Source organism: Gymnogyps californianus, chromosome 11 (genome assembly GCF_018139145.2).
Source record: "Gymnogyps californianus isolate 813 chromosome 11, ASM1813914v2, whole genome shotgun sequence".
Lineage (NCBI taxonomy): Eukaryota > Metazoa > Chordata > Aves > Accipitriformes > Cathartidae > Gymnogyps > Gymnogyps californianus.
In genome coordinates this window covers 1,122,746-1,136,588 of record NC_059481.1, presented here as the reverse complement: position 1 = coordinate 1,136,588, position 13,843 = coordinate 1,122,746, and the positions used below count along the sequence as shown (strand labels likewise).

Sequence of the window (13,843 nt, the reverse complement as noted above, 5' to 3'; positions counted from 1 at the left end):
CAGTTTAGACCTGCCTTCTGCCACGGGCCGCATACTGGAAAGATCAGTAAGGGATGATTTGAAAGTAAAACCAGCTCGGCGCTTCAGGCTTGCTAGTGGGTAAAGCAGGAGGAGAAATGTGGGGGAAGTCAGGCCCAAAACTCTTGCAGGAATGCATCCAAAAGGTAGATGTATTAAATGTCTCCTTGACAAGTACAAATGGCCCAATTTAGAGCTATAGGCTTCTCTGTGTCTTGGAGTAGCAGGGGCTTGTTCACCAGCCTCGCTGCAATTCAGTTCTTTGAATTTGGCTCTAACTCGATTTGCTTAATGGCAAGGATTCTGCTCCAGGGGCCAAGACTGGCGAGGTTGTGCCTTCCTGCTCTTCTGTTTAATGTGGGTCTTAATTGATAGCGGTACCGTTTGCTCAGCATGTTCAGGAGCAGAGTTCTGCTGCAGTGGCTTTTGGGTGGTGGGAAGACCTGCCTTCGGTCCAAAAATGCTGGTTAGAGATTAAGTTTAGCAGCTTCTAGATCGGCAGAGGCTTGAATGATGTGCAGCTGCATCAAAACAAGCCTGGATGTGAAAGTGGCTTGCAAGCAGACCTGGGGGAAGCAGCTGCTCTTGCTGGTTCTCTGGACCGGCACCAGGAAGCAGGAGGGGTTTGATCTTTCATGCAGAGGAAGGTTTACAAGAGCTCTGGCTTGTTTAGGATGGTCCCAAAACCTTGATGCTGGTAGGTTGGTGCCTGTGGAGGGTTGTGCTAAAGCAGGAGCTGATTTGGGGTAACCTTCCTTTGTGGTCAGGAGCTGCTACCTAAAGGGAAGATCAGGATTTGATTCTCTGCCTTTCCAAGGGAGACCTCAAGATTCAGGGCTATGTTTGATTAGCTGGGAAGCCATGTTTTTTTCTGCAAGCCTGTTTTCTGAAGTGATTGTGTGGCTGCTGACTTGAGCCATTCCAAGATGTTGTTCAGTGCTCTCAGATATGGGTGGTAAAGTGAGCCTTGCTCTACCCTGCTGTGCACAGGAGGAGCTACTGTGGTTTCTCGTGGTGGTTGCCTTGACCGTGAGCATCCCCCTTGCTCCCTCAGTGTCAGGAGGCTGATTCTGGGGAGAAGGCACATGCCTCTGTTAATCAGATCTCTGCTTTAGTGTTGTGATATGCTGGAGAAAAGCAGCAGGGAGCTTGTGTTAGCAACCAAACTAGTTTGGGTGCCGTGGCTATTGGTCTAAAGTTCATCCCAGCCGTGGCGCACTGGTACCTGTTTGTGACTGGGGCAGTCCTGGTCTGATGTGCTGTGCTGACAAATTGCTGACCCGTTTGCTTAACTGTTTCTTTAATGCCAAGAATTGTATTTGAGTGTTGCTAAGACCTGGAGCTAAAGCTAATGTGAGTACTGGAGGCAATCCAGACTTTCCACAATGTGTTGAAAGCTGAGTGGTGAGTACTAGCTTGCTTGACACTAATACTTGTTCTTTTTTACCAGAAAGAAGATACTGGGAGGAGCATAAAAGACTGCTGGGATAGCCTGGATGCCCCTGCACTTTCTACTTGCAGCAATGCAGATATATTCCGCCGAATAAATGCAATGTTGGACAACTCTTTGGATTTCAGTGGAGTCTGCACCACGCCTGTCACAAAAAGCAAACGTGACATCCTTCCAGGTGATGTGTTTGGCTGGGTTCGAGGTGAGCTTGAGGATCCAGGGCTGGCAGAAGGCGGGAGCCGCTTAGTGGGACCTAGCGATCGTGTTGTGGTGGTGGTAATCCTCGGTGGTGTGGTTGTTGGCATGTGCTTGTGATCAGAGAGATGCTTGGAGTCAGGGTTAATGCTTGTTTGGTACCTTGGGCTTTGTTTGTGTGCCTGAAATGGATAATCCAGGTATTCCCTGGCAGTGTGGAGGTGCCTGGGAAGGTTTGCTTCTGCTCCCTGTGATGCTGCAGGTCATTGTGTGGGCAGGATGTGAGCTCTCGCTCTGCCTGACCTGCCAGCTTCTGGCATAGATAGTTCCAGCAGACTCCTTTACAGTCTGCCTCTCCTGGAGGCAGGATTAATCTGTTAGTGGTTAGGATGGCTGATCTGCTGCATACATTAAAAAATGCAAAAGAACTTTGAATAACTGTTTGCTACAGGTTGGTTAATTGTATACTTAAGAGCACACTGAAAGCAGTACATGTAGGTGAAGACTTTCTTGTGAAGCAAGCTTGGGACTATGAAATCAGTGCTGCAAGTTCTTGCTTCCTACAGGCTGAGGGGAGTGGGCATATTCTGCTGTCTTGCACTTGATCCGCCTCAAAACAGGAGGCTCCGTGCCAAAGCAAAGAGTGTTGGGTCCAATCTTATTTTTATGTAAGTGAAGGACGTGCTTTTGTCCCTTTACAGTAGGCAAGATCTGCCAGTAAATGTACCTGCCTGGTGCCTGATGTCCCTCTTGCCAGCACGCTTCTGTGCAACGGTACTTGTGCCAAGGATTTGGGCACGTGGAAGAGATTGCTCTTTCTCCTCCAGCCTCTGAATTATAGGGTCAATAAACACTTTGGCCATTATTGGAAACAAACTGACCCTCTGGATGTGTCCCAAAACAAAGTGGGAAGTAAAGGGAAAAACCTCACCGGCTGGTGACCTTGCAGGCTGCTGTAGGCAGAGAAGCTTTCTCTGCAGTCACTTGGAGACAGGGTTATCTTGTGCTCATGGATAATCTCATGAGTTTTAATCAAATGGGTGCAAAAAAAGCTGCAAACGGGTGTCTGGGCATCCTGTGGGTCTGTTTGATGCTTGCGCAGTGCAACTTTGTTCTGGACTAGTGAAATGACTGCTACCAGATGACTTCCAGTGCAGCTTAATCTCCTGGGTATTTGAAGGGCTTAGCACTGTGGACCAGGGGCTGATCTGGCCATGTGATCCTGTGCTGGCGCTGCAGAAATACCAGAGGAAGTGAATTGTTTGCTTCGAGGTACGGATCTATAGCCAGCATTGCTTGAAATGTGCCTAGTAAAACAGTATTGGAGGATATGCTGGCTACTCCTGAGCAGTTGCATAGTGAATATTTACTAATTCAGGTCAGTGGTGTGGTTAGTGGTGCATTTTTAGAGACTTGCTGTTGTACTGAGCTGTTGGGACGTTTTTTGTCCCTTGGCACAGTGGTGGTCAGTGTTGCAGCTGATCTTGATGCACTGGAAGCATAAGGGAGAAATAAACCTAAGTGTTGTCCTTTATCTCCTTACAGTGAGTTGATGAAAGAATTGTTTCTGGCTGCCTTGTTGAAATCTTAGCTATAGCCCTTCATATTCCATTTATAATGTGGAATGGGAACGTTTCCTAATGAAGTTTTAGCTTACTTGCCAAAGTTAACCTAGCAGATTCATCCTGTGAAGTTGTGGGTTAGTTCTGGTTTTAGGTCTGGGCTTAGAGCTGGCACATCAATTTTAATTTGCAGTACTGTCTTCTAGACTTCTAAAGCTCTTCTCTGAGGGACTGGGGTATTCAGCTGGCAATGAAATGAACCTGCTTACTGACCTGCTGTGTGTGAATCTCTGCTTGGTCTGTCAGTTACTGTGATATTTCTTATGGATGTCTGGAGCAGAGGGTCTTGCCTGGTGTGGAGCTGCTGAGGGGTGGTGCCTTGATGGGAAACTGGGTGAATTTCCCTTCAGCTGTGTTAAACTGTGCTTGTGTTTCAGGCTATCATTGAGTAATTCCTACAGAAGACCTCTTGTAGGACAAGTACAATGGGACTTGCATGTAAAAAAGGGAGGCTTCCTCTAGCAAACATTATTTCTGCTGCAGGGCAACCAGAGTTCTGCTTTTTGGGACATCCTAAGCAGCTTTTCTTGTTCCTGATGTAGCAGTTGAGGCCAGTCTAGCAAGTGGATGCTGGCTGCTGGCACAGCCACTCGTGCAGCTTGGGGACCAGGGTGGGGGCCCTGCTCAGCATTAGTTAAGCAGACAGGAGGCTTTTAGTTTGTATCAAATCCCTTGTGCAGTGGCACAAATGCTTGTGATGGTGTGAGGAAAGAGGCTTGCTCACTTCCCAAAGGATGCTGGGCACTGCTGAGCCAGGGCTAGAAAGTGGCTGCCTTGGGTGCCCTCACCATTTAGGCTAATGGAAACATGTGATCTCTTTCAGAAGGTGCCTCTGGGCTGTATGAGAGACTGAAAATAGAGTACAACCTGAGCTACCCTAGCTGGGCCAGCAGTTATCAGCTGTAAATATGTGGATGAGTCAGCATCTGCCAGTGCATCAGCAGTTCAGAGCTATTAGTCTACTTGCAGTCCCAGCCTTGTTTCGTTAGTGTCAGAGTCAGGACCTCTTGGTAGGTAACAAGGGCCTGAATGCAGCAGTTCTGCAAGCTTCCTTCTGTCTATGGGTCAGTAAAGTACGTGAGCTGCTTCCCTTGTTTAATGTGTTGCTAATGAGCATCTTCTCCATGAAAAAGTTGGCGCTGTCAGCAAGGACACAAATCCTAGGACAGCCGTGATCTGCAAATGGGGAGGTGCTTCAGCACTTGGACCCTGGCCTAGGTTGTGGCAGTCTTTTGCAGAAATTCATACCCAATGGCTGTAAGGCTGAGCAGCTGATTACTAAAATTCAGAATCTAGTGCAGCTAACTGCCCCCTGTGCTGGGCAGGTGGTTTAGAGCCTGAAGCAGGCTGTTGGAGCTGTTTGCCATGCCTCTGAGTGAACAAGACGAGGCTCTGCAGGATCAGTGTCTTGCCTTCAGTGAGCCTGGCTTCTGGGTAGGTGACCAACAGAACAGAGACCCTTGATCTCAACATGGTGTCTTGTCACTGCTCCAAGTTAAATCACTTCTGAAGAATTCATGAGCCTCTGGTGCTTTTACTCAGTGCAGGAACAAGTTGTGTATTGTAGTTAGGCTATACTATCGTGAAACTCGTAGCTTGGACAATCTTAATGAGCCTGGAGATCCACCCTTAATGTAGTAGCTATAACAGGTGAAAGGACTGTCTTTTTACAACTTAAACTCTTTGGTGGGAAGTGATTTTATTCCAGCAGGGGAAATACTTGTACTTTAATCGATGCGTGGTCCCTGAGGCTTTTCAGTTGTCTTCCTCAGGTCAAACTAAATTTATCCTGGATTGGACTTGTGTTTAAGAAGCCCCTTTCAGCATTAAGAGGATTACATGTGGTGGAGAAGGGATGGCAGAAGTTTGTGACCTTTCACTAATGCTATTGGGGAAACACGTGTGGAGACACCTTACTCGGTGCGATGAGGTGCGCAGCAAGATGGTGCTGAGAAGAGATCAGCACGGCAGCAGTCTGAGCAATGTGAGAGAACAAGCTTATTCAGCAGTCCTGGATCTGACACAGTTGGAGAGTTATCCAGATCTGGGCAGAGCTGTGTGGCAGAAGGGACTGCCACTGGAGATTTAGCCTGTCATACCTAATGTTAGATCTCTATAAAGATCAGTTTGCAGTTAATGATAATCCTTGGTGAACTTAGTTGCCTTGTCAAAATGATCCGAGTCGTCAGGCCCAGCCTGAGCACCACCGCAGTGGTTCATGGGTGCTTGCTTCAGGAGTTTCCCAAGCACTGGGCTTAGGTTGCTAGCCCAAACCGAAGGGTACAGTGCAGCAGTGTGGTGAAAGCTGTGATTGTAGAACCTGTCTGGTAGCTTCTGGGACAGGATCGCATGGTGCTTCAAAACACCTGCCTTTCAGGCTGATTCAGTCCTCTCTGAAGAAAGGCAAAACTTCCTCAGCAAGGTTGTGTGTAGTGCAGACATTAACCTTTAGCAGCCTTTAGTGTGGTCTTGGAGATGGGAGAGAGAAGGTGGCCTTGATAGAGGCAGGAGTCAACATCTCCCACCAGCTCAACTCCTGCCAGTGCTGCTGGAGTGCACCCTGTCCTTGAGCAGCTGCTTCACAGGGAATGTGGTTCTCTTCTCCCAAATTTAAAGCTGATCTGCATGTTCATCACTGGTCTGAATAAGAATGTGAGCAAAGCCAGTTTCTTAAGGTAGCAGGTGGTTTGTTTGCCAGGCTTTAAAGCTGGGCCTTGCTGGGTGGAAGGTTTGGTTAAAAAAAAAAACCACAACCCTAAACCAGCTTTTGAAATCATCAGTGTGTTCTGTAGGCACAACTTCCAGCTTAATTAAGTAGAACAGTGAGTAAAGCCCTCTCTTCAGCTTTTGCATGCCCATTTACTCACCTGGCTAAGCTGACTGGCTTCAGCTGAAGGCAATGCTGGCTTAAAACAAATGGATTTAAAAGGATTGTAGGTACCCCAAATGTCCCAGCAGCATTGATTTCCCTTTCATTAAGCTCTGCTCATTTAACTGAGACAAAGCAGCCATTATTTTGCTATAAGTTGGCAGTCCATTGTGTGAAGAAATGGAAGATGCTTAAACGACTTCTGTGGATGGGAGTGGCTTAAGGTGCCAAGTTCAGTGTAAAGGCTGTTAGTTGTGGCCCATCAGGTCCTAATGATTCTCAGTGGCTGCTTTATTTAAGGAAAACTGAAGGGCAAATGCAAACCCAGACTAACTGATGACTAAATTGGCTTCTTGTTTGCTCTCAACTGCAGTCAATTAATGACCTATCACTTGTTTAGCCACCCAAAAAGTCCTCTCTGGTACTATAATGTAAATTCCTCTGTTCTTCACTGCCCTGCAGCCATGAGGAAACGTGCCAGACAGCGCTGGATGCAGCTGACCTGATGTGTGCCCTCTTGGATGAGGGGACAAAATGTTCTAAGATGCAGAGACCCAAAATGTAGCACTGCTTGCCTGGAGTGTGTGAGGTTAACAGGGTGCCTGAGGCAGAGCAAGGCTGTTAGCAGGAGCTCCCCTGGAGCTGGCAGCTGAAAACAATTCTGCTTGCCCCAAGTAAGTGCTGTATGCTGGGTACACACATCCAGAATAGTGAAATTCAACACCTGTGCCCCAAAAGAAGTGCACACCTACTGCCTTTGGGTTTGGCCTTTATAGTTCAAGTGTCACATTAACAGGTCTTTGTCTACATGAGCACAATGCTTTTCTGTACTGGAAAGTAGCTCTAGTAAATGGGTTTCTTCATCAGATCTGCAAATGGAAGCAGATCAGTGTTCTTCTGCAGAGAGCAGGGGCTTGGCCTAGAGCTGTCGCACTCTGCAGTGGTTGCACATTGGATGGTGTTGCTGAAGATCCAGCAGCTTTCCTGATGTACCGTGCTCTGTCGTTCAGGCTTTGGTGCTGTAATCCTGTGGCAGCCTCTTTACTCTTGGAAGAGGTAGGTAGAGCAGCAAGGCTAGTTGCAGTGCCCTCTTCCTTAGTTTCTTAAATAATTGCTTGCCAGCTGTTCAAGCGTTTGTGGTTACTGGAATAAGGCAGACTGCTTCATCTGGCTGTGAAACAGGTCATGCAGCAGCAAATGTTTTCACTTGAGGAATTTTTCAGATTACAGGGAAGATGCCAGGAAAACCTCTTGTAACTAGTAGGTTTATGCTTAACAAGAGCTTCCGAAGCCCCTGATGATCCCCAGTGTACCTGAGGAATACAATTGGCTCCTACTCTAAAAGCATTCACTTGAGATTTGTTTGTCTTGTGTGCAAAACGTACTTGAGAAGCTTAATTTTCAGGGATGCAATTCCTAGCCTTTAAAACTGAAGGTATAAAGAGGTGTGAAAGGCAAAACAATGCTTCTGCTGTGAGCTGCCTTCCCATTTGTGATCCCAAGGCTGCAGAAATGCTGGCCTTGCCTCTTGGCTTCTCCGGATTTGGTTTGGAAGTTCAGCCTTGGTGAGAGCTCTAGTCCACAAGGTTGCTGCGCACAAAGGTGAGTCCGGTTTTGTCAGTGAACAGAGCTTACAGCTGAGTTGTGCTTTTCCTTCCCCTGCTCTCTACACTTAGGGGCTTCATTTGTGGAGAGGCTTCCTCTGTACTCAGATTCTGCTAGAAATTAGGATGTGGGAGCAAAGGGAGACCTCATTGTGGCCGCAGAGGCGGTAGGAGTGGGACCTAGCTTGTTTGGTTCACGTTTGCTTAACTGTTCTGTTTCCTTCTTTCTCTGGATTTTCTCAGTTTTCAAGCTAAAACCCATTTGCTGGATTTTTAGCTGGCTTTGCAAGTGGCCCAGGGCTGGAAGGCTCAAACATCTGAATGTCTTTGTGCTTGAATGAAGCATTACCTTTCAAGACTAAGTCTGATGGCACAGAGATGCTGCTGGTACGGGACAGGGACTGAATCACGCTCAGCTCTCCCCATGCTACCTTAACCCGCCTGTCACAAACTGGCTGTGGATCGCAGCCCCTGGTGCCAGTCCCTGCTTGTCCTCTCTGTGCAGGCTTAGGCTGTAATTTTCTAAATATTTTCCTGTTTGAAATGCCTGGTTGGTGCAGCCACAGTGCATACCAGATCAGGGGAACGAGCCAGGCTTAAAACTAACTCCCTGTGGCTTGGTTTTAACCAGATCAGCTCCCCAGCCCAGCTTCCAGTGTGGAAACTCATCTGCCTAAACTGGTCTAAGTGGGGAGGGAGTGCTGGGGTGGGGACAAGTGGCTGGGGCTACAGGTTGTGTAAGCTGTCTGGGCTGGTAGGGTTTAACTGCAGGTTAAGAGCTGAACTGTGTGGAGATGCTTGCCTTTAAGAAGCCTTTGAAATGTCTTAAATGGAGTGCTAACATTTGAAGTCTGAAAAATGCAGCTTTCCGTCCGGGTGGTGATGTGGAAAGCTGTCCAGCCTGTGCTGTGGTGCGCCCTGGCTCCAGGGATCTCCTGGACAGACAGGAGGATGTCATCCAGGAGAGCTGCCTGCTCGAGACCAGCACAGGAGCGTTTTACTAAGGACTTTCTTCTTATGATGCTGTTGAAATCAAACCTAACCGGCTCGGGAGGCGGGAGCTCAGTTTCTCCCAGATGCTCGGGCACGAGCCCAGCGCAGCACAGCACAGCTCCCTCTGCCAGGATGGGTTGGCTTCCAGTGGCAACTCCAGGGAAAAATCCAGGTTGGAAAGACTCATGCTGGCTCTTGGGGCTTGGGGAAGTCTGCAGCGAAGCATGTGGGCTGGGTTGGGCTGTGTCAGGTTTCAAAGTGAAATTATTTAATATTTGGTAGATGTTTACTTATGAATAACTTGAGGTTATGAGTCTTTAGACTGAATTTTTGTAGGAAATTAATTCTTCCTGCCCCAGTATCCTATTAGTTTTGTCTGCCATCAACAATGGATTGCTTTGTAACAAATTTCCAGGCTCTGAATTTGAGAATAACTATTCAAGAAACCCATTTAAATTCTATTTTTTAAGTTGGTGTTTTTCCTTGATGACCTGTATCCATTTTTCAGTGTGGCTGAGTGTTAAAGGGCAAGCTGGCTTGTGCTGGCTGTTTGCTTCGGATGGGAAGAGGTCTAATTAAAAATGCTGGTTGTCTAAGCAAATTCTACTCTGTGTTTCAGCAGTTATACCCGTAACTGAATTGCAGGGAGCTTGTCTTTAATGTAGATTGAAGTCATCAGAGGGGAACATAGATCTCTTGAACTTGAATCTGATTGGGTTCAGTTAAACAAAACGGCTTACTTCCTGAAAAATGTAGATAGCTAGGGAAAACGTGGCTGGATGCTGTGGAGTGAGCGCTTCCTGTCACTGATAAATTCATTCCTTATTTTCCTTATTTCTTCAGTGGTGGGTTTCATCCAAGATGTTGGATCTGGGTGGGATCCAAGTTCTGCTGTCTGATACTCTGTTTGTGTCCATGCTTCCCGGAAGATGAAGCTTGGTGGAAATTAATCTTGAAGATGGCATAAAACCTAGCAAGATCCTGGTCCCCAAAGGGACGGTAGTCTCCTACTGCCAGGGATCTGGGCTAGAGCACAGCACTTCTGCATTTTCATAAACACAGAAATGTTACATATTCATATGGGCAAGTTATGGTTGCTGTGGGAACTGAGTTGTCTGAGCAATGTGCCTTTATCCTCTCCTCCCTACAGCTGCATTATAAATGTTTTTAGGGCCTGTCCAAAACAAGCAATCTGAAAACTATACTGGAAGAATTAATGCAGTGAAATACCCATGCTGAAGATGCAGCGTGATGCTTTTGGAGGAATATTTGATGCTGTTACAGGTGCTTGATAGTAATGTGACTGAATTGGCACTATTGCTTCTACTAGTACTACTAGGGGAGTAGAAAAAAAAACCCAGTGGATGCTATCCTGGTGAAGTGCTGTGGAGGAGGCTGCAGCTGGGAAGGGGGAAGGCAGTACGTTGCCAGCAGGTACGGTTTTAGCTGCTTTCATCCCGACTGCAGTGCTTCAGCCCCCTCGCTGATCTGGGAATGTTGGTGCTCCCCAAATCTCCATGGAGTGAAGGTGAGGGTCCCACCTCTGGTGGTGGCAGCGGCCTGTGTCTCATGAAGGGTACCCAACTGCCACCAGCCCTTGTCTGGGCTTTGCCAGGTCACGGGCAACCGAGTGGCACTGGATGTGGATGTGGAAAAGGAGGCCAGGAACACTGTTGGGCTGTCTGGGATGGCCGGGGCTGCACGTGAGGGATAACGTGAGAGGCTGGAGTCACTGCAGCACCCCGCTGAAGAGCCGGGAGTGGTGTGTGCGAGGTGTACATCTGATGGCACAGTGGGAGGGTGTGGGGGCAGGGGGAGGAGGAGGAGACAGCTGCTGCTGCTTGGTAGCTGGCTTATAAATGCCCTCTGACTCAGATTTCGGGTAACACAGCTGAGCATCTTGTGGTTTCATCAGCCCCCAGATCCCCGCATTAAACTGGAATTCTCAGACTATGAACCTGCTGCGTTTCCTTAGGCTGTTGGCACAGGCTTAAACCAAGGCAAGAATCCGGTGTCTCCAGTACCGTAGGCTTGTGAACACCCCGCAGGGGAGGGGAGAGCTGGGAAAGGGGGGGCGGGGGGGACCAGGCGGATGGAAGGTAAACAGGCCATGAAAAATTCCTGATGTGAAATGGGTCCTGCGCTTCGGCCGGTGCTCTTCTTCCTGTACCAATGTGATGTGCCCGCTCGGGCTGGACCCAGGATAATGGGCTTCTCTCTGGGTAGCAGGGGGAGTTGAAGGTTATCCTTGTTACTCAGTGGTAAACAATGCAGAGTCAGTGAGGCACAGTGGCCAAGTTGAACCAAATAGATTATGCTAGCAGAATTGCGAAGCTTTGCATTGGGCTCTGAATTGGAGCCAGCAGCTGGAGTCTGTCCAGGACTAAAGTGTTTTTGGGTTTTGTGGGTGGAGGGAGGCGGGGACAGGAGAGCTGGGTAGCACTAAAACTGTCTGCTCTGTCGCTGCTGCTGCTATCGTCGTTGCTGGGGGGATTGCTGCCTTGAGCCTGTCGTCTGCTGTGCCGTATTGTGGAGCCCTGCTTTTGTGCTGCCTGCCTCCCTTGATTTAGTGGAGCTGCACCTCTCTCCTGCCTGCTGTCTTGTCTTTCGGGGGAAATCTTATCCTTTCTTCTTACCTTTATTTTGTAAGAGCTGATGCAGTTCTCTTGCATGGCTGAGTGACGTCACTGTCAGCACAGTAAGCATCAGCAGCCTGGTCACATGCTGACCCAGTCAGTAATGCAGACGGGATAGGAAGGTGGAGGGGCTGAGGGGGGTGGGGGGCTGGTTTCTGGACATATGGTAGCCCTCCCTTTTGGGGTGCAACTGCTAGTTGCAGAAGCTGTGGCTTCAGAGCAGCACGAGACCTGGCTCGGGGCTTAACGCTTCGGAAAACTCCTTCTTTAAAAAGAGAAAAGCAGCCCTGAACTCTCAAGCTTCTGTTTGTTCTCAATCTGAGCAGACTTCCAGGACTCTGAAGAAGCAGTGGCAAGCAGGATGCTTTTCCCCACGTCCACGCAAGAGTCTTCCCGTGGCCTCCCAGACACCAACGATCTGTGCCTTGGCCTGCAGTCCCTCAACCTGACAGGGTGGGACAGACCCTGGAGCACCCAGGACTCTGATGCTGCAGCACAAACCAGCACACAGTCCGGTGAGTCTGCTGACACAAGCAGCAACAGTTGTTGGATTCCTTTTATTTTTGGCTGTTTTAAAGCTAACGTGGAGGGATTTGCTTGTGTGATGGGGTGCTGGCGGTTACTGATGGGGGCTTCTTGACCTGTAATGCTTGTGTAATGTGGCGGTTGAGTTGGGGAGGCTGTAGCTGGCTGTGCCACAGCCCCCTCTGCTCTGCTGTCAGTTCACTGCAGACAAGAAGTGCCCAGGCTTGTGTTTTGCTCGGTGCTGTAACGCTGGTGGAGGAATAACCTTGCTGAGAGAGGAGAAATCCTCTCCCTGTGTTTGGAGGGAGTGGGTGGGGGGGTGTGGTGTCAGGAGGCTGAATGCACTGGGTGGGAGTGAGGCTGAACTTTGCTCCGGCAGCCTGAGAAAAATCCCCGGTGGCAGGTAGCTCTGCAGGCGGGGGTGTGTGTGCTTGCAGAGGGACCCCCCCTGCCCGACTGCGAAAGTCCAGGCAGCGCCACTTGCTCCTACGGTACGGCAGTGTTGCCTGCCGAACTCTGCCTGTGGGGTGTGGTAGGTGCAGGCAGTACCCGACTAACAACTTCAGCCGGCAGCTCGCAGGCTGGGTGGAAGACTTGGAGGGATCCTTCTCCACTCCCACGTTCAACTAGAAATAGCGGTCTGTGCCTAGCAGTGGGCTGGAGGAGATGCAGTGGAATGGCTTCTTGCTTTAACTCTTTTGGTCCAGCGCAAACCTACGTGATCAGCAGGGTGTGGGCTTGCAGCCACACGCTGCTGGCTGGTTTGCCCTTCCCCCTCAATCCTCTCCTGCCTGGTTTTGCAGCTGGGATGAGATGGGGAGTTTTTGGGGTGCTGGGTGCTTCCCCTGGAGTGATGCAGGGTTCAGTTAACTCTTCCAGAGGCACCAGCCTTCTCTGTAAAATTGCAGGAGGAGAAAGGGGTGCTGTGTGCACAAACTTAATGCATCTCCTTGGCCTGGTGACAGAGCAGGGGGGTAAAACAGAGGGAAGAGTTCATTTCCCAGCCTTTGAGGGCTGTAAAAACCAGTTTCACAAATGGTGGTGTGTTCGTTCAAGTATCAGTCCATGGAAAGATCTAGTGCTTTGGCAGAGTTTGTACAAGTTCAGCCTGGTTGCTACAGAAACTCATCCCTTTATAGCAGCACGCTGCTGCTTTGTTAAAAGGGTAGTGCATCTCTGCGCAGACTTGGGTGACAGAGGAGGCCCCAGGCGTAAAGTTGGTGCTGACAGGAATGTAGATAGCTTCTGGGGTGGCCTGAGCAGTGTGATTTGCCCACGTAGATGTTTGGGGGAGCAAGGGGGTGCTGTCAACCACCTCTGTCCAGGGGATGCTGCCCTCGGGATAGGAAGAGCTTCTGGGGCACAGCCCTGAATGTTGTTGCATGGGTTGTAAAACAAAAAAAAAAAAATCACTTGTGAGGTAGTGGAGTTTGAAATGACAGCTTCATCAGCACAGCTCACTTGAGTTTCTACATCTAATTTCTGCAAGACTTAGCGTGCAGGCTTGCGTGTGGGCCCTAGCACAGGCACTTAGGGTCTGCTTGCAGTCAGGCTGCGGTAGCTTTATTAAGCCTTGCTCTGCTCCACCACATGGTCCTATGGGCTTCCCCTAATGAACCAGGGAATACCACACACTCAGTATCTGTCCTCCTTTCGTTGCCAGCTGAAACCTTGAAGGAGGAGGGAGAAATGAAAGTTATTAGTGTGCAGTGGGCTGGACAGGTGCCTTAGAGCTGTGCACTGAGCCCCTTATGGTTGTTAGCAGACTATTGGGCACTGAACCTGTTTTACAGGATCTTTAATGTAAAGAGCACACTTAAAGCAGGCAACATCCACGCTGAACAGTTCTGCTGCTGCTAACAACCACAACACCCAGGGCTCGGTGCACAATGGCGCTGCAGAACAAGGGCTGTCGCACACCGAGGCGGCTG

At 49.1% G+C, this 13,843-nt stretch overlaps 1 protein-coding gene across 8 annotated transcripts in view; it reads left to right on the top strand.

Annotated features, from left to right (window-relative positions):
- CPEB1 (cytoplasmic polyadenylation element binding protein 1) overlaps nt 1-13,843 on the top strand; it is a 41,882-nt gene that overhangs the window by 4,300 nt on the left and 23,739 nt on the right. For 4 of the 8 annotated variants that reach the window (XM_050903091.1, XM_050903087.1, XM_050903085.1 and 1 more), the window contains exons 2-3: nt 1,469-1,670; nt 11,714-11,902. In XM_050903091.1, coding sequence (XP_050759048.1) covers nt 1,469-1,670; nt 11,714-11,902 — 391 coding nt within the window. Of the gene's footprint in view, nt 1-1,460; nt 1,671-11,710; nt 11,903-13,843 lie in introns of those variants that run through there. The other 4 variants (XM_050903089.1, XM_050903088.1, XM_050903090.1 and 1 more) reach the window with 3 other exon arrangements.